The sequence below is a fragment of the Zophobas morio genome, unplaced genomic scaffold, assembly GCF_036711695.1.
Source record: "Zophobas morio isolate AGI-343-1 ecotype UQ-CSIRO unplaced genomic scaffold, CSIRO_AGI_Zmor_V1 ptg000023l, whole genome shotgun sequence".
In the NCBI taxonomy this organism is placed as follows: domain Eukaryota; kingdom Metazoa; phylum Arthropoda; class Insecta; order Coleoptera; family Tenebrionidae; genus Zophobas; species Zophobas morio.
This window is the reverse complement of record NW_026972128.1, coordinates 13,309,191-13,335,604: the sequence shown is the minus strand read 5'-3', so window position 1 is coordinate 13,335,604 and position 26,414 is coordinate 13,309,191. Positions and strand designations below refer to the sequence as shown.

Here is a 26,414-nt window from a genome sequence, read left to right as displayed (position 1 = left end):
GAATCATTCAAGTGAAACTTTTTAATATGTGCTAAAAATCCATTATTATACCAACAACATAACAATAAAAAACAAATACCCGAAACATGTGAATATGCAAAGCGTCCATTTTTTCGTGGTACAGGTGGATCTGCATGTTTTATGGCCTCGATCGGCAACAATGCCATCGAAAAGTTGCGAATATGCAGCAACGCTGGTTGCTGGCTCACTTGATTTATGCCAGAAATCCGATTCCCTTCTAACAAAACACACAATAGGTCCGTAACATTTCATTTGTAAACGTAAATAGATGCATCAATCCCTGGTTCTGTTCAATATTTTCCGGCGAACAAACACAAATCAAGTTTCTCGCAGCTCAAGAAGGGCCCCAGAGTAAAACTAAGCCGTCTGTGTTATTCGTTCGTGTTCATATGGGCAAATACGGCTTTTCTACTCACAGTTTAGTCTACGGGACAGAGACGGATTGCTTGAAAGGTGTCCGAGATATGCTCAGGATAACCTGCGGAACATAAATAACCAGAGAGATGTGTGTTTAGGACGCCGCTGGAATGACGTCAGTGCTGAAAACGCCCTTTGAAAAATATAGTTTTTGATTTTGATCATCTGAAATTTGTGTTTCATTTTTATATTGTTAAACGTAACAATTTTTATGTCGTTCATAACCTTACCGGTTTGATTCTCTTACTCTTACTAAATGCGAATATACAGTAACTACAATTGTGATAGATGGGGAAACTATTTTAGCCCCCGACGCAAAAAGAGGGGTGTTATAACTTTGAAGGCTTTGTCTCTCTGTGTCTTTATATGGCAACGCAGTTCCTGAACGGGTGAACCGATTTTAATGCGTTTTTTTTTTAAAGTTGGTTTAATCGGGATGGTTCTCAGTCTTGCTTTATGCATCTGATTTCTTGGATCATAATATAATTTTTTAAATTTTGTTTTTGGGACTATGATTGTCTTCTAAACATGGTAAAACATCCATGTCACGCAAAAAGAATGAAATAAACATGTCACTTTAATTTTGTTAAAATTGTATTTAATAGCTTGGTGTTACTATTGTTAAATTTGGAGCGTTATTGTTCACGAGATTGTGTTAAATCTAATATCGGCAGACGAGCCGCTTATCAATCGTTGGTTATTAACCGACGATTATTGTTCAGTAGGGAAACAGTGGGTTTGCTTACTCGCTCTAACTTAACTTTCATTAATTACCGATAAACTAGCCCCGAGACTGTTTAACCTCAAGTTCAAAATGTCTAAATCTTGGGGAAATTCTTGGTTAATTCATGAATACAGGCTAATAGCTTGTTGCAGTTATCAATAATTCTGTGTGCACTAAGTATTGTAACTAATAATGAGAATCTAAAATTATATACTTACATTCAAGGCCGATTTTAGGCAGATATAAACAGTTGTCTGTCTAGACTTTGGAACCGCGAGCTTTGTAGCGAAATGAATCACAAGAATTCCGGTAAAAAGTTTAATCGTGGATATAAACTGAGAAATTTGTTGGGAAATGACAACTTTTAAATTGTGCCTATATAATAATGCGTTCGTTATAACTATACATTGTGTTTCGATTAAAAAAAAAAAAAAAAACAGGAATAAAATTTGGCAAAAGTACAGGTTGTTCAATTTTTACTTCCCGAGCGTAAGCGTCTTTCAGTTTTTTCGCTAAACGTTCAAATTTTCGCAAAAACATTTGCAAGGTATAATAACGTTTTATTCCCAATAGGGTTTGTATGTCTCCGTGGCGCACTGGGTGTATCGGCGAGAACGACGACCTGCGGTTGTGGGTTCGATGCTGCACTTGGCTGGTCCATTCCTTTTTTTTTCTTGCGTTGGTATAACGCTGTGACCACTTTTCTTTTGTGCTGTGACTAGAATTATCCATATTGATGACCTCATCCAAATTTTTTATTGAACAAATTAAGAACTTCATTTTCTAGAAAATGGGAGAATACCCACGTTTTGATTTAATTTTGATCAAATAAGGGTAATAATAATCATATTCAAAACATTTTATTCCATTGTGGCTTAATTAATAATTTTAGTCTTCTGTTTTGAGGAGACAACTCATTCAAATTAAACAAATTTCTGCGTAACATTCTTTCAATGTATGTGATAATAAAACACTCGTTTTCGTTGGTTATTTGCTTTTAAAACATTTCATATTGTCTGTATGTCTACGACCGGCACCTCCATGGAATTTGCACCCCCGCGGCACAGGGGTTCGAGGTGTCAGTTACACCACTGGTTTTTACTATACAGCGTGTTATTGAAAGGTACGTACAAAATAAAATCGGCAATAGGTCTCAAAGTATGGGTGCTAAAAGTTAAAAAAAGTTCAGGTAAAAGTGTTCTCCTTTTAGAGATAAAAATTATTAAAATTTATGTCCAAATTCGTTGTACGCCCCTGATAAAAGGACCATTTCTCGTTTCTATAGCAACATTTATTCTTGGCAAAAGTTTTATTGTTACAGTTGCTAGGATTTACTAACATAAATTAATTTTATCTATTTATCTAAGCAGTAACGTCTAAAAAGGTTGGATCAGGGGTAATTTTCCCCTTATAATTTTGATAACACAAATTAAGTTTTTCAGACTTCTTAGACTTCGCGCATAACTGTCAATTTTGTTGTACGTACCTTTCAATAACACCCTGTATAAAGGTGAAAAAGAAAACACAAATTACCTATAATTTTTCAAAGAAGCGGACTTTGTTGGATTGTACTTCAAGGGCGAGGGAAGTTCTGTCGAAATAACATTGTACCAATTTTTTACATAGGCGTTGTCAGTGTTCGATTATACTGTTATCAATGCTAACTATTTCTGTGCAAGTTACCAATTATCATTGGGTATTGTGTTGTGTAATTAATATACATTTTTTGAGTTTAATTTTTTTAAATAAATACAAAATTTCAACTTTTTGTTTTGCCTTCAGATTTCACGTAATCAGGCAGGGGACGTCTATCTTGCCTTTATAGTGTAAAAGATTTATATTTCTTAGTTGAGATTATTTGTATCAAATATATACTGGGTCCCAAGTAACATTTTCGGGCGCAATAACTCAGGTATTTTTGAACGGATTGTTATGAAATTTGAAATGTAGGTAAGTATTTTGATAGGTGAGAATAATCATTATTTTGAAAAAGTGGTACCTGCTAAGATAAAACTGATTTTGGCAGATGACATACCTTCTAAAAAAAGAGAGGGTGGGTGGATGGGGCTTGTATCTTTTAAGATAAAACTGATTTTGGCAGATGACATACCTCCTAAGAAAAGAGAGGGTGGGTGGGTGGGGCTAGCACTTTCTAAGATAGAACTGATTTTGGCAAATGACATACCTTCTACCACAAGACAGGGTGGGTGGGTGGGGCTAGTACCTGCTAAGATAAAACTGATTTTGGCAGATGACATACCTTCTAAGGAAAGAGAAGTTGGGTGGGTGGGGCTACCACCTTTTAAGATACAACTGATTTTGCAAATGACATACCTTCTAAGACATTTGCCAAAATCAGTTTTACCTTAGCAGGTACTAGCCCCACCCACCCACTCTCTATTTTCTAAAAGAGTATATCATCTGCCAAAATCAGTTTTATCTTACTAAGGACTAGCCTCGCCCGCACACCCTCTCTTTTCTTAGAGGATATGTCATTTGCCAAAATTAGTAGTACTTTAGAAAGTACTAGCCCCACCCACCCGCCCTCTCTTTTTTTACAAGGTATGTCATCTGCCAAAATCAGTTTTATCTTGGCAGGTACTAGCCCCACCCACCCACCCTCTCTTTTCTTAAATAGTATATCATCTGCCAAAATCAGTCTTATCTTACTAAGGACTAAAAAACGTCGGTTTTTGTTTAGGTAGAGTAGTTTAAGTCATAAAATAAGCAAGTATTTTCTTTTAAGTTACTAAGTTGTTAGTAACAGATACACAGCTATGCGTATGTATATATTTTCAAGAACCAGCTGTTAGGTAGATAACGTAGGATTTTTCTAATTTTAAGTTTTAAATTTGTTGTAGGGGAGACCTGTCCAAAACCGTATATCTAAGCGGAAATGTATATATCTCTGTAATAATACACAATAGAATTGTCAAATCAACATTTTTATTGACCAGTCTTATCAGGTACATAATTGTAAGAACAAAAATCAAAAGATGTAACTTATCTACGAAATAAAAATATTAAAACAAAAACACTTCTAATTACGGTTTTACCCCGTGTACTGTCCAAAACCGTACAGAATATACGATTTTGCCCCAACATTCACACCAAACATTTAGTGCACAAAAAATCATCAAGATCATCGGAATCGTAACCTGTACAACCTTCATGGGCCCAACCATTACAGGAAGTACACTGTACCAACCCTCATCCATACGACTTTGACCATATTTTTCAAGACAGTACAAGCAAAGATCTTTACTATCTCCAGTTTTACTTTCTACTTTATCTTTATTTTTTTTCTTGGTTTCTGACAAATTCAACTTTGTTTTTTTAATTTTCGACTGCGCATTACTTAGAAGCTCGTACGATTTTACCCCGTACGGTTCTGCCCCAAGGTAACCTCAAATGAACATTTTGCTCACCACAACAAACACAAAAAAAATCGGTTAAGACAAACACTGAAAATAATAGTAGAAACACATACAATGATATCGTAAATTACGTACTTACATTGAATTCCGTTAACGGTATACACTTGCAGTGGTTATTTAGTTAATAATTAGATTACAGCACCCGAAAAATATTAAATTTATTTAATTTTGTAACGAGCGTGGCAGCATTAACAAGTTTTTGTCGACAAATGGCTCTCATTGGTAGATCCTCTTGACAGAAGTTTGAGTGGCAAATTCAAACAACCAGCAGTTCTAAGGACACTATACGGTTTTACCCCGGTATACGGTTTTGGACAGGTCTCCCCTACATAAGGGCTATCGTGTAGATGGTAATACGCTAACCAAATTTTGTTTAATCATCTCCATCAGCAATGTGGTGACGTCCTCTCAGTGTTTCGTAGTAAATACTGTCTAACTTGCATAAAATAACATAGGTCCTTCTCTACTTGTGGTTTATGACTTTGCTTTGATTTTTATCTCAATTATTTTACTTTTTTTTTTATTTTTCTGTGCCTCAGTGTGGCACTTGAGTTTTCTCGTTGATTTTTATGTTTGATTTTAATATAAAACAAAATGCAAGATTTCATTTTTTTTTACAGATGTTAAAATATGTTTTGATGTGTTAAATTTTAATAATGTATGTATTTTTAATTATTTAAAAGCGCAACTCTGTATTTTTAACTGTCCTAAGAGAGTTGCCCTCCCCATTTAAATGCCGAGAATTCAAACTTCATAAAATTTTATTCGAGACGGTTGGAATAATGAATAACGAATTCATTCATCCGTTGTAAAATTAAAATTGTGTTTTCCGGTTCCGTACGATTTCGAAAAAATGGTTTATTAATTCATAAAAATGAAATAGTTGACCATTTACTTCCGCACATCTTATAATGACCGGAATATATTCATAAGTTCTAGGTATCTCTCGGGAACGAGTTTTTTGTAATTTTTTAAATCATATCTGGCGAAATAAAAAAGCGGTCGTTTCCATATTAACTGTTCGCCAAGATGACAAAGTGTTGTTTTACATTTGAAATCTTAGAATTATTCGTTTTTGTGGGCACCGAACACTTGGCAGCTGCGTCCGTAAAAAAAGGATTTTAGATTTTTTATTAATTCATGGACTGAAATCACCGATATTGGATTAAATAACAACAGTTGCAAGAATTGGCTATTTTTGGTGACGTTATAAATAGAAAAGTACCTCATCTGTAAAAATTCATCATAGCGCTTTTTTGCAGGCAGGCCTAAATTTAAATTTATAATGTGGCAAATGGCAAGTACGTCCGTCGTGGGTCAAATATTTTCAACTCTTCCATCAACTGTCAGCGTGTTTGCCGTGAGTTGAACCAATTTGAAATTTGACGAGGTATTTATTTATTCCTACTGCGGTTCTTGCCCGACCATCGAACTTTAACCCGAATGGAATAAACACTAGCAAGAATATTCTTATAAATTCAAGAATAACGCTACGAGGATGCATGCACATATTTACCAATCAATAAATAAACAAAAGTGAAATTATACAGAGGTCGTTAAAAATTTTCCGCAAGGAATTTAAATTATACCCCAAGGATCAAAAGTATTATTTCCATCAAAATAATTTTTCTTTGTGCATGACGTTCTTGCTGTAATAACATGTGTGTGCTTTGTATTACGTTTTAGGGTTTTCTGTCCGTACAACCATTAATATTCATAAATTATTGTACCGGGGAGATATGGACAATAACTTCAAATTATAGATCGTGAATGTGATGCATGAGGCACAGTCAAATTAACGGAAGGGATAATTATAATTAATTAGCTGTGTTTTTGGTAACAAGCTGCGTTTAGCAAGAAGACCACTCTTGTGAATTTAACGGAGGCTAATGGTTTTTCACATGTTGTAATATGCTTAATCGTGACCAGACATTTCAGCACAAACTTTTCATTTCTAGTATCTAAAATTATGTTAGGTCTTCTGATTAAATAATACACTAGCTAGGGCCGAAGGATTATTATTAATGATGGGTGTGCTTCTGAATAGGGTTGTTTCTATTCTTATGGTAATAGGTGGGTGCTGAAATAATGAATGGAGAAACATAAAATAAATTAAAAGTGAACGTATAGTACCGTTTGAGATTCACGTTATTGTTTCACTGCATTTACAACTTCCCACCATTGTTAGTCATGTAAAAAGTAAGCCAATGCATTACGTTCCATGTAATAAATCGCAGAAAATAAATGTGTTAACGAGACTAAAGAACAGATTTTATTGAAGAGACATCAACCATCTGCCGTTGATGAATCTGTGATAAAATTCATAAAACGAACCCTCTCCACTAAGCCTCTCTTCCTCTTCTTGTTTTAAATTAAACAGGATGATTGTGCAGTTATCCAGGCACCGGTGTCAGGAACAGGACACTCTCTTCGGCTCTTTGTTCATTGGACCGTGTCTCTTTACTGTTTCCCCTAAACCGAAACCATTTAACATGTGGTTGCTCCCTCATCGTCTTTACTGTTCTAATTTAAGCACTTTGTAGATGTTTGGGATTATTTTACAAGAAATGACTGCATAATTCCAGGAAATTTACCATAGTCATACGCCCACAACTACAGATTAACTTTGAATTAATTAAATAAAGCTTTCGAGGTGAATCCTCCACTTGTTACTTGAGCCACAGCTGTGAACATGTTTGTTTTTCCTTATCTGGTACGGGACAGAGTTTGTGTGCTGGATGTTCAATACATGAAGTTTCCTTTTCGCTTAGCTGGATGAACTGTAAATATCAAGCTCAAGCTGAATGAAAACGATCAGGATATTATCTAAATACGACTTCCTCGTGTGACATATTCATCGCGATGTTTTAATTTGGTTCGTCACTACTTACCAGTATAACACAATCTCAGTTATAAAAAAAATAAAAAATATATGTGAAGGTTACTGAATGAATCAAGTGTTCCATAACATAATGATAAAATTACCACAGGAAATTATAATTAATTGATACCCGTTATTTCTTGTTATATTCACAACACATGTTCTTTCATGACGGAAATGTGGCTCTCAGATTGCCTAATCATACTAATAAAAAGTTTGCAACTTATAATTTTATGTTTAAAATAACACTTGATACAAACAAATTTAATGCTGACCTACATATGAATAACATTGTTTATCTGTTTAATATTAACAAAATTGTACCGAACGATGGATGTATGCATATTATCTATTAGGCAACATAAATTCGCCTTATTTAATCATTCGGAATTGGATCATCGACGTTGTTGTAATAATATAAATGCCATTTGGATTTAGATAATACTTAGTTATATTGTACAAATATAATATAATTCTACTTATTTTTAAACGTAATAATTATTAGTCAACATCTACATTAATATTCACATTATTGTTTATTAAATACAGTGAAACGGTATCAATATGTTGCAACGTACTTATTTATTAGCGGTAACTTTAATCGAATTATCGATTTTTGAATAATACACAAATCATTTTAAATTGATACACTTTTTCTGGTCACAAAAAGCTTAAAATTAAAAAAAAGATTGTGTTAATATTGATACTTAATCCCTGTATGTTAAAATAAAAGTAAGGGTGGATTATGAAATTGCAGGTAAAGTGGCATTTCCTGCCACAATTTTCTTAATAAAAATTTGTAGTGACGTCATTCACTTTTTAGTGAAGATAAATATAACAGCTTTGATGTGAACAGTGTACCAATAATATTAACAATACTGTGTAAGCAGAGTTTCTGGAAAATTGGATAAATCGAGTCATCTTGTACAAACAATTCTAAAAAAAGTGATTAGGTTATTAAGCCACACATTAAGGAGCACGTCACATTACAAATTTCAAGTGAGATTTAACAAAAATTTTGAAACAACGTCATCAAGTTTTTGGAACGGATGAATAACTAAATTATGAATAATAATGTTGCGTGTCGAGTGTATAACATAACACCAGTATATGTATGTGCAGTTTTACATTTAAAGTCTTATATTGTCTTCAAAGCGTCGAACATGAAAGCATGTTGGTTAGTTCTGATGAGACTCTGAAACTATAATTAAAGCGATAAGTCGTGGTGCGTTAATTTTAGCAAAAAATATCAATTCACCGTTCTGTTTTACTTAATTAGAAACTTTGGATCGTTAGCCAACACCTTATGACGCTAATAACCCAACTCACGAAAGTGGCAAGTGGGAACATACAACATACAGCATATACATATACGTATAACCCACATTTAAAGTAACTGTTAAGTGCTAATGCTAATTGGGTATGCGAGCTGCAATCGAGACTCTAAATCAGTCTCTAATTTTGAAATGAGTAGTCAGACTGTGACTCGCGAAACTTGAATTAATTGCATAATCCAGCGCCTAACGAATTTGTTGCAGAACGTAAGCGACGACTTTAAATAATTTATAATCCTCTCTTAGCAGTGTTTGCCACGACCAGTGAGCTTTACACCAAAGGTGTAACAAGCGCGAAGAGTATACATACAGTTTATTATTCTCATGCGATTTGAATAAAGTTTAGAAATTGTATTAACATAAAAGCTTTCCATTCAACTGTTAATGAAAGCAAGTTTTTTGTGTTAGTATTTGTCAAAGTACAACTTTTGTAAAACTAACATTCAAAACACTGAACACACGGCCTACGTAAATGACATTAATATTAACATTCTAGCTACATATATTTGTCACAGACTTACAAGCGAGAAACTTTTATTAGCTGTGTTTATGTGTGACGTAATGGTTACAGCCCGCTCCAACTAGAAAAGTTTTCACTCACTCGTTATTTTAGCCTGGTTCAGGTGTCGTATCCGGATCGAGAACTCGTTAGTTTCCAACGCACTGTATGCTAAGCATATTTTTAAATTATGCCACATATATTGTTTAAGCGATGGCTAGATATCTATTTTGCATTGAAAATAGCTACAGCTGAATTTTTAAAATGTTCGAGCTTACATTTAATACAATTATTACAAAAAGCATAACTTGACAGACGCAAGATATATATACTCCATCTATTTTCATAAGCTGACTTTGGCAAAATTTAAATTCGCAAGTGGCAGAATATTTTATTGAATGAATTAGTACTCTTTAATTAACTATTGCGCTCTGAAATAAGTAAATGTCAGCTTATGAAAGAATTTCACACTCGAAAAAGACAGTGTTGACTGTTATTTTCTAGATTATTACCAGACAGAGGCTTTATGTGTCTTTACAACTGTAAGAAGCCGGTTATAACTGTTACATACAAATTACGACTTGGCAGTGACTAGATATGTTTTTATGTTGAAAGAGCTTCACATTTAATTGTAATGCACGGGACTGTGACAACACGATGACAAGATTATGTTTTCATAGTATAAAATAGATCATGAGTCATATGAGATTTAATAAAAAAAAAAATGGTTACGACAGAGCTAAGCTTTACATGTCAAACAAAATTTTTTGTAGTGCTAGACTCTTTATTATATCGTTTCTGAAATTCTTGATAAGTAATACGATGTGATCGAAAAACGTCCTGTAGTAGGCCATGAAATATTTGGCAGCTTATTTGACAGTTATATCAAACCGATCAAGGAACAAATTGGTGTTGCCAACATTGTTTTGTAACATTTTCAATTTCAAAATTTGCTTGAGGGCTTTCTTCGATTATGTGGTATTCTATGTACACATAGAATAAATATCTGCTGTATAAATCTGTACCAGCTGATGAAATACGTGCAGCTTTTATCAGCTAGTTACTAATTTCATACCTAATCTGCATAGAAAATTTCTACTTCTTAAGATGGTCAGCGTTGAAAATTTGCAATGAGTCCTGAAATTGATAATTTCCGTAAACAAAAGCAGTTAGGAACTGAACCATCGAAAAACTGTTTAACGTAGTTGACTTCACCGAGTAAGGGAACTGTTATTTACGAATGTCACGTCACTTGCTCGTACAGTTACAATTATTGCATGCGCTTTGTTATTTATGCTAAATAATACTTACGAAGCAGAAAACAATTTTAAATGTGTTTTAAGTTTAGTGTCGTATCTTAGTATATGAAGCTTTGTTTGGAGTATTTGTTAGGGTTTTAACATATTATTATAAACTGTAAATTGATTGTTCCTGTGGTTAAACTCTGTTAATCAAAAGTTAGAAAAAGTAATTAAAATGAGAAAGACATGAAGATAATTTTTTAGGTTACAGGAATGTTGGTTGCTTTCAAATATTATATGTAGAACGTACACGTTCAAAATTTACAGAGGTGTTACTGCTAACAAGGACTATGTAAATAGAATTGATAAAGTTTCGTGATGCTACAATAAGAGCATTATGGACATGAAGTAAAGGAGCCTCGACGTTACAAAAGCGGCATGTGCTATCAACAGGACAAATAATTTTGGGGGTGGTCCAGCTTGCTTAAATTTTGACTTGTTCCCGACCGTCTAAAGATTTACGATCTCAAACTGTGCTTTTTAGACCTTTAGCTTTCCAGAGTGCAGAATTTCACTGGATATAAATAATAAATTCAATCAAGCAAATAATAGTGGTGCAGCCCGTAAACTGCAAACTCAAATTCGTCAAGTAGAGTGCAATTCAGGGTTTGTCAGCTGCTGGAAGGCAATCACCTAGCAACAGAGAAAGACAAGTCTGTTCGAGTTACTCAACACCGTAATCCTGCGAGAAACCCTGCAGGATATCGAGCACGTCGCAGAATATGACCAGCTACCACCGGATGGGTTATTCTAGTCCACCAGGGTCGCCCACTTCCTTTTTCCGCAGGATGTTTACGTTATCTGAACGCGCCCCTGCTTCCAATATGACACGGGCTGGGACCGCCCTATCAGCTATATGAGGTTACACCAGATATTGACTTCGACTTCCACTCACTACAGGAAATTTGCTCCATTTTTATTACGTAAAAGACTCGATGGACAGTATTTTATCCGGAAAAATTCCTTATTTGCTGGAACATGAAGTGCTGTTTCGTAACTTCTTATCAAGCTTCGTTTCAATAAATTATTATTAGAGAAGCTAACATAAATTGCTTGAATAGCGTTCGCAGTCACGAGGATCTGCAGGAACTAGAAAGGCTTGCTGATTATCTGATTAGATGGATCGGCCTTTCGCTATTGTTCTTTTTATTTTATAAAGTTCACCCCTGATTACAATCAGTGACAGTTGTGTTTGAGCTAGGAAAATATTCGTTGGATTTTAAGATTGTAAAGCAATAAATATAGATTTGTAAGATGAAATCAAGATAATTAAAGCCGTGAAGAAATTGATGTTTGGACAGTTCCAGATTAACTAGAGATAGATATTTATTTTGGAGTTAAAGAAAACATTCATTTCTAAAACTACGCTATGCATCCTAGTTATATAAACATTGTTAGTATGAGTTTTACAGGGCAATTCTACACGCAAATTTAAATCGTAATCGATTTTAGTGTATTTCCGACATTTCAAAACGATTTGTAATGTAGGTTCTAACACAAATACCTTAGTAGTTTTATTTTACATTTTTTTACATTAACCATCTGCATAAACTTAAATATATTTTATTAGACATTAAATATGTAATATATTAGATATTAAATAACAGGTAAAAGGGCATGTTACAATATAAATTCACGGTAAGTTTAAAATATGTACAAAATTTCAGTGCAGCCGGGGTTGTAGTTTTTTATTGTTGTAATATTTATATTTTTGCGAAGAACATGTTAAACATAAGGGTAGATTAATAAATTACAGTTTTTTATTTTGTAGTAAATCCTATTTAAAATGAGCAACATTTAGAAATGAACTTTTTAATTATTATTTAGTAGATTAAAAACTAAAAAATTTGGTCATTTATTCCTAAATTACAAGCAGAATTTTACAGTAGTCTGTCCAGTGACTACGAAGTTCTCTTGTCTAATAAAATTGCAGACCACAGACCACAGATAGGCGGAAACAGAAGACCGATATTATCGTATTCTACGAAGTACCTAGTCTTATACTTGGAAGCACCTACATATTATTATAATATTGCCGAATGTATAATAGAAAATACATTTTGTGAAACGATTTCAACTAAAGTATGTATTGCTGAAAATACTACTTATATGTATAGTCTATTTGAGAGCTCCGTTCGCTTAAGCCATAAACCGGGGTGATTGTAAATCAACAATTATCACTCAGTAAGTAGGCTTTTACCCGGCTTCTTTTGTTAAAGAACAATCTGCCCCCTTCTTTTCGCCGGTAAGCGTTGAATCTAAGGGTGTCCTTGTCTTTCAGTATAGGGCAAACAAGTTGAAGCAACAAAATCATAGTGCATTTTTAGCATGGTTGTATGATATAGTGATTTACTCGATGCTTAAAGCAGTGACATTAAAAATGTTGAAACACTGCACTTTTAAAATATAAAAAAAAAAAACGTTCAGTTTGTAGAAAACTGTATTAAAATAAAAACGACCATAAATAATTGAGTTAACGTATTCATTTTGTGTATCCATAACAACAAATTATGTTTAAAAAAACTGGCCCGAGGTTATTTAGACACAGCTTTCCTCGCCTCGGAACTTGCAAAATAGCACCGGACAGGGAAGATCATAAAATCAAGCAACAATGAAAACGTCAATTAGGTGTTAAGAAAGGCGGCAGGTACCAAGACAATAGAAGAAATAGAATAGCGTCCTGCCCTGAGTATCGTTTCTAGAATTTTCTAGGTAAACCAGCCGGCGATCGGCTAAAAGCGGTGGTGTCATAAATTTCGGTACGTTGTAATCCGATTAGGGTCGTCTTTGTCGCTTAATTTTTATCTAATAAATTGACAGCCGAAGATGAGCTCGTTCCTAGTTTCTTGATTCATGATACTCGATTTGTCCTTGCTAAACCTATTGCTGTTATCATTAACCTAAGTCAGCAACATTTCCAGATAAATGGAAGATAGCGAGAATTGTTCCTATCTTTAAAAAAGGTGATTGCCACTTAATAAAAAACTATAGACCTATTTCAATCCTTTCCAACATTGTCAAAATCTTCGAAACCTCTCCATTCACCAACATCGATTTCTGCCAGGTCGGTCGACAATTACCAAATTAACAGTAATTACACAGTTTATCTCGCAAGAATTAGACAGAAATAATAATCAAGTCGATGTTGTTTATACTGATTTTTCTAGCGTTTTTGACTCAACAGATCATTATACTTTATTAAATAAGCTAAGTAAGCTGTTTTGGATTTGCGGCCAGTTCTCTCAAGTTATTGCAATCGTATTTAAATAATCGTCCTAATTATGTTTCATATAATGGTTTTAAGTCCAAGAATGTTATTTCCACTCCCGGAGTCCCCCAAGGGTCTAATTTGGGTCCCTTGCTGTTTGTTATATTTATCAATGATCTATTAGAGCTTTTTAATTGCAAAGTACTGGCATATGCAGACGATATAAAGTTATACTCTTCAATTAATAATATCAATGATGTTAAAATCTTTCAAACTAATTTTGATAAATTAGTAAACTACGGCAATAGTGTTAAACTAGTATTAAATACTGAGAAATGCTTCTATATGACATTCACAAAGAAAGTAAATCCTGTGCTATAAATGGTCAACATCTAAAAAAACGTCAAAATGCTGAAGATCTAGGTATAACGTTTAATTCGCAACTTTCTTTTTGGCAACAATATTTCCCTAACGTCGTTCAAGATGCTAGAATTTACATATCGAACTGTTAAAGATTTCACTGACCCGATCTTAATGAAAATATTATATTTTGCCTTTATTCGAAGCAAACTTGAGTATGGTTCCATTATCTGGTATCCTTATTACGCGTCACATAGCCTGGTACTTGGAAAAATTCAACACCGTTTTCTCAAATACTTGTGTTTCAAAATAGATGCCAACTATTCTGAGCGTGGTGTAGACTATAACTCTCTATTATCAGGACACCAAATACTTAGCTTAAGTAACCGAAGGGATATCCATAGTGCAAGATTTCTGTGGAAGCTTATACATGGCAAGATCGACTGCCTCCAACTGCTGTCTAGCGTCAATTTCTACGTGCCAAGAATCGCTGATCGACATGCCACCACGACCAGGAACCAACTTGTTACGTATAGCGCCACTATCGCACATGTACATAAATGCTGGAAAACTATATGAAGATATTTTTTGTTGATGTAAAATGTAATGGGAAAGCATTTATTATTATTTTCATATTACTATTTTTTTTTTAATATTTTTTATTATAGTATTATTGTATGTACTACTTTTTTTTTATTTTAGTATTGTCCTATAAAAGGATTGTATATCTGTGGGGCAATAAAAGTTATTTATTATTTTTATTATTAATTTTTATGATCCTCCCTGTCCGGTGCTAGTTTGCAAGAACTATACAATCCAAAATTTTTTTGTGTAATGATCTTCATAAGGTAAAAAATATATAAGTAGATATTACCAGTCACAGCGTAAGAAAAAAAAAGTCGCATGTAATAATCGAACCCACGATCTTCGCATTACCACCGGGAGTTAACAAGCGATAGGCTTATGATAGTGTAAAAGGTTCTTAATCCATTTCGATTTTTTCGCGAAAATCTGGATGCCTAGCTAAAAAAATGAGACGGATTAATCAACCACAAGTGTGGGGTATGTTATTTTATAAGACGTAGCTACAATCGGTCCGGTAGTTTCGGAAATTAGCAGTCTTATAAAAATCGATATAGAAAGCTAGACAGTCGGAAATGGGAGAACTACTTTTTTTTACTCCAGGGGTAACGAAATGTCAAGAAAAGATCAAAGTAGGCTATTACATTATTTTCTTAGCTTACGCTCGGACAGTAAAAACAACTCCATGGCAGAATTCTGAAATTTTGAAACTGCAGTTTAAAATCGAGTTTAATTTTACAAAAAGAAAAAAAAACGAGGGGAATGTTTCATGGAAAAATGAGTGAAATTTTATTGTGTTCACTAGTTTCAACAGGAGTTTGTATTGTTTCAAGTGCATTTTACCTTTGCCCAGCAGGTCAGGTGTATACATTATATACCGTCATTTTTTGACATACAAAGGGCCTTAATGTAACAGATGAACATATTTACTTTATAGAACATTTTCTTTAACAAATCTCTGTCATAATTTTTTTAAAATAGTTTTAAAAATAATCAGTCGAATGAATATGTTTAATGTCTTTGTCTGTATTTTCTCTAATTTTTTTTTTCAAATCATCAGTATGATAATAAAATTTTTAAATATTTTTCGGAAGTATATTATGTTTTGTAAAGCAGAGTTTTACAACAAAATAAATAATTTAATTTGGTTAAAAAAATTGTACGTAATTTTAACAGCAGTGGGTATAATATTCTGTAAATAATACTGAAAAAAATAAAAAACACGATCAAAGGCAGCCATGGATTTTAAAAAGTTTGTCTTTGATCGTTGGAATTTCAACTCGGACTTTCAAATTGACGGTGATCTGACTTCTCGCTAGATGTGTTCGGATTTCATTTTAATACCATACCATAAGTGAAACATTTGAATAGACCGAAAGACAACTTCGTCTCTAGTTGGATATTTTAACAAAAGTCATGTTGTCAGCAAAAACTGTGTCAAAAGTAACCAGTTTTACATACGCGTAGTCATTTTCTAATTAAATATGAGTCTTCGTACAAGAACCTTAAAACACACACACTAAACGTTCACATCCATTTACAATACGAACGGCAAGCAATTTAAATTAATAATATAGCTATTGTTGCAGTTAATAAAATACAATAACCGCAATTAACCCAGTTAAATTAATTAATTACGGTCTCATACGTACACTGTAAATGTGTAATTTGGTTTATTACGTGATAAGTACCTCGAACATGTGATTAAACATACTTGAGTGAATAGCAGAAAATACACATAATACTGTCGCATGTGACGTAGACACGGGTGGAGAAATACACTATCTTACTATTTTGTAAATCATGTAAGAATGCCGCTGACTCATGAATAATACAATCATAAATACAAGATTATACACTTAAGCTCGTCATGTACCCACCGGTCGTTGCTCAAAACTATGATCATTCGAGATACTCGTACATACGTACTTTACCAATGGGGGCTTGCATAAATTTATGTTCCCATGGAGATTTATGATTTTATGAAGCCCATACAAGGAGAGTTCATTACGAACTACAATAATAAAAGTACATGTACTTTTCGTTCTATGTTTTTGTATGTAACGTGCGCTGTATTTAATTTCGAGAAGTAATATGTTCACATACGCGTTTTTGTGACAGATGGTGATTTTTGCTTCAATGTGTGTTTTTACGTAATATACAAACATAGCATTTGAGATCTTCGGGCTAAGATAAGTACTCATTTACTTCTGCGGTTTTCTTGTCTAACAGTTTCCGGTTCCCATTAAAAATGACAAAGGGCCATGTACAAATACGAAAACAAGGGCCCAAAGAATCACGCAACAAATGACGACATTTATCAGGGTACAATTAATCTTTTCAAAAAATATTGCGCCTTTGACATTTTGAATAATGGATGCTCACTTTCCTATTGTTCAGTGCGCGTCTTTTTATTTTCTATTTACGACCGTTTTAACTTGTACTTTGACCGATATGTCTCGAGTAAAATGCTATGTTGCGGTTGTCTGTTAAAAATGCAGAAACTACCGGCATGTGGTATGTAAAGTACTTACAATAATTAATGCTAAAATTTACTCAGTTTGTAGATCCGACAAACATGTGGAGTATTCCTCGAATAAGCTTAAATTCATCTGCGTAAGCAAAGGGAATGGTACATTCCCGGACAGCAACACACAAAAAAGCAAATATAGCCAAAGGGAACAAAACCGGAGTGAAACAACAGTCAACAAATTGTTGAATAATTTAGCGGTTGGCGGTACGCACGTATTTCAAATTATGAGAAAGAAAAAACCCAAATAATGTGTAAGCGGACAAGATTTTTCAAGAACTTAGTCGTTCTTTTAACTTGTCCACCTTTTCTTGAACTCGATCGCGTGATTTACGAGAACGTTCGCAGTCCTACTTCATTAGCATTATTTAATCTGTTAAGGGTAGCCTTTTCATGGTTACCCCATTTCGTTAAACGCTGTAGGCCGATAGAGGATAATAGGGGTGACAAAAACAAAGGGGTTGATAAATAATTGTCTTGTTCACATTTTTCTCTTTTTTGACTTTTTTATTTTATTTGAGCAAATAAAGGGACGAAGGAACGTTTAAATTTTTAGTTATTCTGTGTGGGGTTTCTTGTTATTCGAGTTGCCCCACCTTCTGATTAGCATATTCAGCCACAGCACGAGGTACTGCGCACATAAGTATTAAGTTAATGCATTTAAATACAACAACTTTCCTGTCGAAAGTCGCAGCGAACATAACAAGATTCATAGCTACAAGCTTTTCTCATGTAGCATTTAATCAAAGGGCAAAGTTGTAAAGAGGAATCACAGAGTTTGTAGATTAAGTATCAGGAACGAAGGAACTTTACTTCGCACGCAACAACTCTGTCAATCTTACTTACGGTGAATTGTTAAGGTAATGGGCCAATTTGAAAGACTGAATACACTTTGGGAATTATGCAAATGTGTAGTTAAGACTTGTTACGATCCATTCTACTGCATGTAATTCTATATGAGTTTATGTACGTGTACGTGCCGCCTTATTACTCTTATTACAAACCGGTTGAAATTCTTAATATCAATCGTGTAATAGAAGATATAACGGACGCAACTGAAGCAAAAATACTGCGTGAATTTCATCGTTATGTTCATGCTTTGAGCATTCTCACTTGACTCGTTTATTAGCATTAAACAAAACAATAATTACCTAATGACACAATTTTCTGATCTCAAATTAAACTTGTTCATATCATGTTATTAGATAGTTTTTTAATTCATTAAAATAATGTCTTCATGCGGTTTTTTTTATTGTGGACCAGTTTACTGCGGTTTATTTTTATGGTTTACGTTCTACTGTTACAAACATGTACTGTATTGCTTTTTTCATTCCCATTGTTTCAACATGTTTACAGTTGGTCGTTTTCCTCCATAACCAGTGCTTTCGTTTATTGAACTTTTTTACTTTTTTTTTACAGTTGTTCATAATTTAGCAAGTCGAAGGCTATGAAAACAAATGAAAAAATTAAATTAAGTACATAGTGCGGTGTCATTTGCTTATTGTCACCTGCTTCCTACATATTGCGTGTCTGCCTTCGATATACACCCATACGCAACAAAGTATGTGTGTTTATTTTGTTAATAACTTTACATTGTCTAGTAAATGATATATTCAAGGTGATTATCTGGCAACCTTTTTTAAATTATCGACGAAGGCGAGTTTGACAGCTGCGGTTGTTTTCTCATTGTTAAATTAATTATTTGAGAAGAATCAATCAATTAATTAAAAGGTAATGTATGTTTAACTATGACGCAGGAGACATTGAGGGCAGATCTGAAAAATAAAATTACAAAATTTACCAAAGCTCTGTTCCGTACCTATTATGTACCAACTTTCCTAGAGACAAATGGGACGGGAGAACCTCCACCAAAACAAAAAAATTGGCCTGTTTGAAAGTTATTTCGACAGAACTTCCCTCGCTCCTGACGTATAATAGAACAAATCCAACTTTTTCGAAAAATAATAATCCTTATAGGTAAAAATAAAGATATGTATGTAACGTTGAAGTGAAGGTAAAGAAGAGTGCCACGCGTTTATTTCAAGTGACTTTTCCATTACAAAATTTGTTTGCAAGGACACATATTTTGCAGTGTAATACTAATAGTAACAGTATTGTATTCTCAAATTTTTGGGAAAATGGAGTCAGTTCTTCTTGATTTAATCAATACAATAAATTGCCTCACTCATTATTTGTTGAGTCACCCTGTATAAGCAGTTGTAAAAATTATAAATTGCATAAGTATAGAGTCATAATATTTTGCATATTTTGGAGAAGATTTATTAGGCACGATTTTGAGATGACGTCATCAATTTTTTGGGAGGGGATAAACGAATCAATTTTGACTAACGGTTTACCATGATTACGATAACCTTAAAACATTTGCAATATTTCAGAACATTTGGTTTTGCAATTTCAACGTTAAATTGCGAAATGTTGTTATGCAACTTTGAGTTTATTTTTACAAAAATCTGGATGTCTAGTGTTAAAATTCGACACGGTTTCTTGCATCAAAAGTGAACGAGTATCTTATTTTATAAAATTAAAAAAATATATCACTCCCAAGTAACACACGATGGTGTATTAAACGTTTTTTTTAATTCCCAACTTTCCGTATAAATACGATTTATTCGTAACGTTTATTTCTTGGAAGAATGTCCGCCCTATATACGTTTATTTCTTGAGTAGAAAAACAGTATATTATACGTACACGTTAAACGTCTTTATGAAACCTGTATTTGACGTAGATGAGATATCATTTGAAAACGTTTCTATCCAACGCATATATTGCTGAAATAATTACCGGATGAATTAATGTTTCTTGTAAACGTTGAATAAATGTTTGATTATTTAACAAATATGTACGTTGACGTAACGTATATATTAATAATATACAATAAACAATTATTAACTAAAATTGAGTGGTCATTAATATTAATCACACTTAATTTTGTTTTAATTGTCCTGTAAATTCTTAAAACATGAACATGGAGAAAGTCATTGGAAAAAAACGCATGATTCAAAAATGATAAGTAGCATATAATAAACGAAAAAAAAAATAAAATAATACATAAAATATATTAATAGATTATTAGAAAAGTAAATAATTATTATTAACAATATACTCAATTGCCACGAAGTTTTTTAGCTTTGTGATCAAGTCGGTGTTTAGCTAATTTAAGCCAATCCTTCATTGCATCTTGAATATTTCGGTCAGTTAAATCGGTCCGGTCGGCATGTTTGGAATAAGCAGTCATAACTGCCTCTAGAATTTAAGGGAACAATAAATAAAGTTTGAATTTGTTTCAACAAAATTTACCTTGGATCACCTTGGACATAAGGGTGTCTTTGAAGGCTTTTTTCTTATTATCCCGTGCAATCCAGTTAAATTTCACCGCAACCTTATCCGTGAGAATAAATTTCATCATGTTCATTACACAGTTGCGGACACTCGTTCCTCCAATGCACGCTAGGCGACATTTCTAAAATAACGAATATAGTCAATAGTAATGGCAACATATTAGTAAATTAAAATTACCATATAATTAAATTTTTCTTCAATCTTTAGAAACTCTTCTAAGGCCTTGTATTCAGCCTTACAACTGACTGGGATATTAGGTAGGTCTACTGGACGATTAAGTTGTGTCATGTTTGATGACTGGATGCTGCTTAATATATTATTAAGTAAAAGAGTGTTTTGCTCTTGTATAGTGTCTAAACGTTCTACTTTGCGGAGAATCTTTTCCAGAAGATACTTAACAATTGAACTGGTGGGAAGTCCTGCGCTGCTAGAAGATGCCACGACTGAAACGCCAGAGGAACCATCTTCGTTAAGTTTTTCACTGTTACCTAAAGTAACAGTGGAGGCACGACTTGTGCTATTTGAGATTTTGGAGCAAGAACTCTGCTCATCGTCACTAAATTCACTCGCAGACGATTCGTCGCAACTGAAATTAAATAATAACGAATGGCTTAAGTGAGATATTGAGAATAAGTTCCTCAAAACAAACCTTGACATGTCTTTTTCATGACGTCTCTTCTTAGAGGCATTCTGCGTTTCGTCTTTTTCTTTCACATCATTAGTTATCACATTCACTTCTAAAACGTGTAGCGGCTGCTGTGCATTACCTGAGTCGGAGGAGCTAGAACTCTCCTCGATCATCTTTTGAAGTAAAGCATTCGCATCATCGTAATCAGCTAGACAAGATTAAAGTTGAATAAATAATTTAGTAATAACCAAATTAGTGAAATATACCTTTTATATCAGTAACGTTGATCACTTTATACTTGGGCCATGAACGTAGTGGTTCTTTGCATGTTGAAATCATTTTGTCAAACTGTTGTGGGGTGGCAGCTCTTGGCCAATAACACATTTGCTGATCTTCTAGGAGCCAATTTAAAGGCACCACCGCACATTTTCTATCCTCAAATTCAACCACTGCATACATGATATGAACACGTACCTTTTTCTAATAAGAAGGAATGATTAAAGGGACTATACCTATGTAAATGAAAAATATAGGAAAGAAGAGGCAACTGTATCAAAGTTTTAACGATTTTATCGAAATTTAAAATGTACACTTAGGTGAAAATTATTGCATCTCGTTTAGGTAACAATATCTATCTGTAATAACTACAAAAAAAAATTATAGTTTTTTTTGATGATTAATTGGACTAACATAAAATCCATTTTTGAAAGGAATTGAAATATATTTACATGATATCTCTTCTAGTTTGAAAAAATCTTGGCTTAAATTTCTTCCTCTCGCAAAATATATTCCTAATTTAGACGACTTAATAGGTCTATTATAAAAATCTTCCAAATATCTAAAACCAGTACAAATTATTTTGTAGATTCCATTTATATGAACAATGTATTCGATAATGTAAATTTTTTTATTTATGGCAACAACATTGTCTGGTGGAGAAGTTGAAATAAGTATATTATTAAATTTTAGTTTATTGCATGTAAAATATGAGGTATTAATGTTTCTAACAAACATAGGACAACAGTTATTATTTTCTGATTCGGCATTAGTCGTGATGGTTTCTAGTTCTGACAGACGATTATATATTTGCCCCAAGGGCAGCGTTTTCCCCCTAATTTTGCTCTTAAGTTTACCTAAATAATTTTCAAAAGTAAAACAGGAAAAGTTTTCCAAAGGCCCATAATTGGCAACATCCTCGTGAAGATGACTTAAGGAATGGACATTGTATGTTACAAAAAACTTGTCATACAGTTGAGGACACAACTTAATAAATTTATCAATCGCCTCTTTTGCAACTAAAAAATATTTTCGCAATAATTCCTCATTACTTAGTATAAATACAGAACAATGTAAAAGAAGGAAATGTTGATAATACTCTTTTTCTAAGATATTTTTTAAAACGAGAGGTCCGCAGTAAAGAAGAAAAAATCGATACTCTACAGCTTTCCATCTCTTTATGTCACTTAATGTGCGGATCTTTCTATGAAAATCAATAGGAGTGTGTTTTTTAACAAGTAATAATTGATTATTAATTTTAGAGACTGCTAATTTACTAAGTTTATAAGGACGCTTTCCTTCAAGCAAATATATAAGTAATAACCTTTTGATCACTCCTTGATAAATAAGATGCATTGGATCTAGCACGAATTGTGACACCAAACCAATTCTAAGTGTTAAAAGAGGTGATTTTCCTTTAAAATATGACTCCGTATCTGATGTTTCAAGATTCACATTCAGAAAATCATTATCAGTCCTAGCTTCATATGTATAATTAACAGGATAAAAGTTTCTGAAATTTTCACGATCAGCTTTTATTAAACATCTCTCACATCCATTTCTGCTTGTATGACCAACAACGCATTTTAAATATGACCGTGCAGGTGCATCGCATGAAAAAAATTTGAATTCAATTTTAAATTTTTTATCTAAATACGTTAAACCCTCTGAAAGAAGAGTCAAACACTCTTCAACAAAAGAACTTAGAAAAGTTTCTATTGGAGAAGGTTTTCCTCTACCACAAAATATTGCGGCTGCAAATGGAGAAGTATTTTTAAAACAGTCACTTTGAACTAAAATGGGCCAAAATTCGATAGAACTACTTTTAAATAGTGGTATGCCATCTACATTGACTTTTAAAAAAATTATTTCGTTTTCATAGTTGAGACCACCGTCAATCTTTTTTCTTAAACCCCTTTCGACTCCTAAATATATCATTTCACCATTATTCAACGGAAATTTTTCGACTTTCCTAGGGGTTTTTAAAATAGTTCGAGCATCTTTTCTCAAAAATGGAAAAGCCGGTTGAATTATTTGTATTAAACCGTTGAATGCCTTGTGCGTAATATTATTATCTAAAGCCCATTTTTTTATTTTATTCACAAAATCCTCACTGTTATTATTGCTACTACTTTCGACCATTTCTGACAAAGACTCGATTGAGGTTATGGTTTCATTGGATACAAAATCTTCCGTAGTAATTAAATCACGCAACATGGGAAGATCTGTTCTTGAAAACGAATCATTATTGTTACAGCTACCACCATTGCTGTTAATATTAGTATTATTGGAAGCAGAGGCATCATAGGCAGCAGTATTTTCTGTATTACCCAACTGAACTGTGTAAATTTCACCTAAGTGTGAACTGTCCCTAAACTTAACTTCTTGAGTTCTTTCCGCACAACTCTCTATATAAACACTATTCATTAAAGTTAATTTAACATTATTCGCTACTCTCCTACGTAGATGTCTTTTTGATATAAGTTTAACATCTGACATGATCACCTCTAATTTCCTACACGTTCGTTACCGGTAACAATTGGATAGAATAATATAGGAGCAGGATACAAGCAGATATTAAGTAGCCGTTATAACCTAAAAAATAATGCTAGTTATCATTCAACGACAAGTATTTGATATCATTAGTATTACTAATCTATTATATACTTGAATAATGTCATATTACAATGACAAAATTAAAACTGTAGCAATTTAACCTTGATCGAGATTTCCCGAACCGTGGAATAATAAACTGCAGTTTTTCATTAATTCTATACCTATCCTTTTGTAAAATACTAAAGCACATAATTATTTACTTACCAGTTTTCAATATTCACAGTCTGTAATTCTGTATAATTACAAACTTCTTGCCCTATATAACATTCAACAAGTCACAACGTGCACGTGCATGAATGGTAGCCGTTAGCAATTAGCATTTCCACGCGGTTTTTTAATTGCGTGCGCAACGATTTTCACAACCAGATCGATCTACGGGTCAATCACAAAGAGGAATTGTCCGAACTGTTCCGAATTGTGTGGACATTGTACGATGTCGCTGAGGATGTGTGTTAATCAGAATATTCAAAATGTCTAGCAAAAATATCCGCCAAGTATAATCAATTGGGAATAACAGAGTATAACAGAACTGTTGTAATATTTGGTACATCAAATTGCATTGGGAGACGCAAATTTAAAAAAATGTAATAGTAAATTTTACGGATCACAGGAAACGTTTCGCATCAACGTGTAAGTGCTAATGAATTAAACGTTGCAGGTAATCGTCAATGAACAACGTTTAATAAATGACTCATGTATATGTTTAATATGATAAGTAAATTACTAGAATGTATATTTAACGATTCATGAAAACGTTTCAAACACTGTAGATTTAACGTTTATTATCATTAGTAATGAAACTTAAAATATCCCAAAAAGGTTTAAAGAATACATTTAATACAATAATTATTACACGTTTCGTACTATAAACGTTTCATATAAACGTTTCTGTCATATACTTTACCAAGAATATACCATTGTTCAGTATATTAAACGTTTATTACACCAGCGTGTGTTACTTGGGCTGTAAATTTTGATAATGACGTCATCCCATTGGTGGTGGGATGATAATTTTGGCTAGCGTTTTGCCATCAACATTATATTACTAATATACATACAGGATTTGACCACAATCGGTCCAGTAATTTCGGAGATTATGCCGGACAGACAGAGAGATAGACAGCGCAAACAGGAGATCACTGTTTTCGTATTCTAGGGGTCAACGTCGAAAAAACATGAAAATGACGGTCAGAAAATAAAAAATCCATTCTTGAAATAAAATCCTACCTACTTCAAAGAATTGGTCAACGGTTATTTCGACAGAACTTTCCTCGTCCTTGAAGTATAATCCGACAAATCCAGCTTCTTTGAAAAATTAGAAAATTTGATTTTGCGATATTCGTTTTCTGATAACCTGTATAAAGTAAAAACCAGCAGCATAAATAACACTCCCGTAAACCCCGTTCAGTGGGAGTCCAAATTCATTCTTGGAATTTGCGCTTCCAAGTACGGACAACGTAAAATATGAATATACAATAATGGGGCAAAATATCCTCTCAGCACCAATAACAAACAAGTGTTTATGTTGATACATCGAAAGAATATTACGTATAAATTAGCTTGATTTGAATGACTTTATCTCCTCAAAACGAAGGACTAATGTACATTAATCTGTTCGGTAGTTTCGGAGATTACGTGTCTAATAAAAATGGATGGAGACGACAGACACACAAACAAACGACAAACAGACAAACAGACGGAAACGGCGGACCACTTCTTTCGATGGACCCGATTCCTTAGCTTACGCTCGAGAAATAATAAAAAGAACATGCAGGGTGTTGCAGCTAAAACTTCGAGGCCTAATATCTCGCTAGAGATATTGCAATTCTGCAAACGCCATTGTTTTTAGCTTAAAGGAGGAAGGAAGCTTAATTTACTGCCTTTCAAATATGACACATACATATTTGTTATTTTTCGGCTTGAATCGGAACGACTGGTCACCTTAATTTCTTAATAACCTAAAATAACTAATCCATTTATAGTCCACATATGATACACAGTAGCCTCTAAAAACCCTCGTGTTTGACAATTCCTTCCCCAAATGCTCAGTGACGTACGATTTATAAAATATTTTTGAATGTTACTGTATATCGATTGTTAGCACTCTGTACAAAAAGTCAATTATATTCGGTATCAGGATGACGGTTTGTTAATAATCACATTGTTTGCAATGAATAAACAATTTTTAGTCTAATGTCTTCATAAAAAATATGCCATTGTATTTAATCGTTTAATGATT

The 26,414-nt window shown here is 33.4% G+C and overlaps 1 protein-coding gene across 3 annotated transcripts; it reads right to left on the bottom strand.

Annotated features, from left to right (window-relative positions):
- Window positions 1-20,312: 20,312 nt before the first annotated feature.
- On the bottom strand, window positions 20,313-24,534 carry LOC135134383 (uncharacterized). Of its 3 annotated transcripts, XM_064063046.1 has the most exons (6): window positions 24,380-24,499; window positions 21,550-21,763; window positions 21,305-21,491; window positions 20,833-21,241; window positions 20,614-20,776; window positions 20,313-20,559 (listed from the first exon to the last, which is right to left on the bottom strand). In XM_064063046.1, exons 2-6 carry the CDS (start codon window positions 21,740-21,742, stop codon window positions 20,420-20,422), a joined length of 1,092 nt encoding a protein of 363 aa, XP_063919116.1. In that variant the 5' UTR covers window positions 21,743-21,763; window positions 24,380-24,499; the 3' UTR covers window positions 20,313-20,419. The 3 variants fall into 3 exon arrangements, with proteins under 3 accessions (XP_063919116.1, XP_063919115.1, XP_063919114.1); XM_064063045.1 differs by lacking the exon at window positions 24,380-24,499 and having other exon boundaries at window positions 21,550-21,934; XM_064063044.1 differs by lacking the exons at window positions 20,313-20,559; window positions 20,614-20,776; window positions 20,833-21,241; window positions 21,305-21,491 and having other exon boundaries at window positions 21,747-24,154; window positions 24,380-24,534.
- Between the last annotated feature and the right edge of the window lie 1,880 nt (window positions 24,535-26,414).

Bases quoted from the DNA above. Each gene is read 5' to 3' on its own strand.
- LOC135134383 (XM_064063044.1), bottom strand. From the start codon at position 24,058: ATGTCAGATGTTAAACTTATATCAAAAAGACATCTACGTAGGAGAGTA.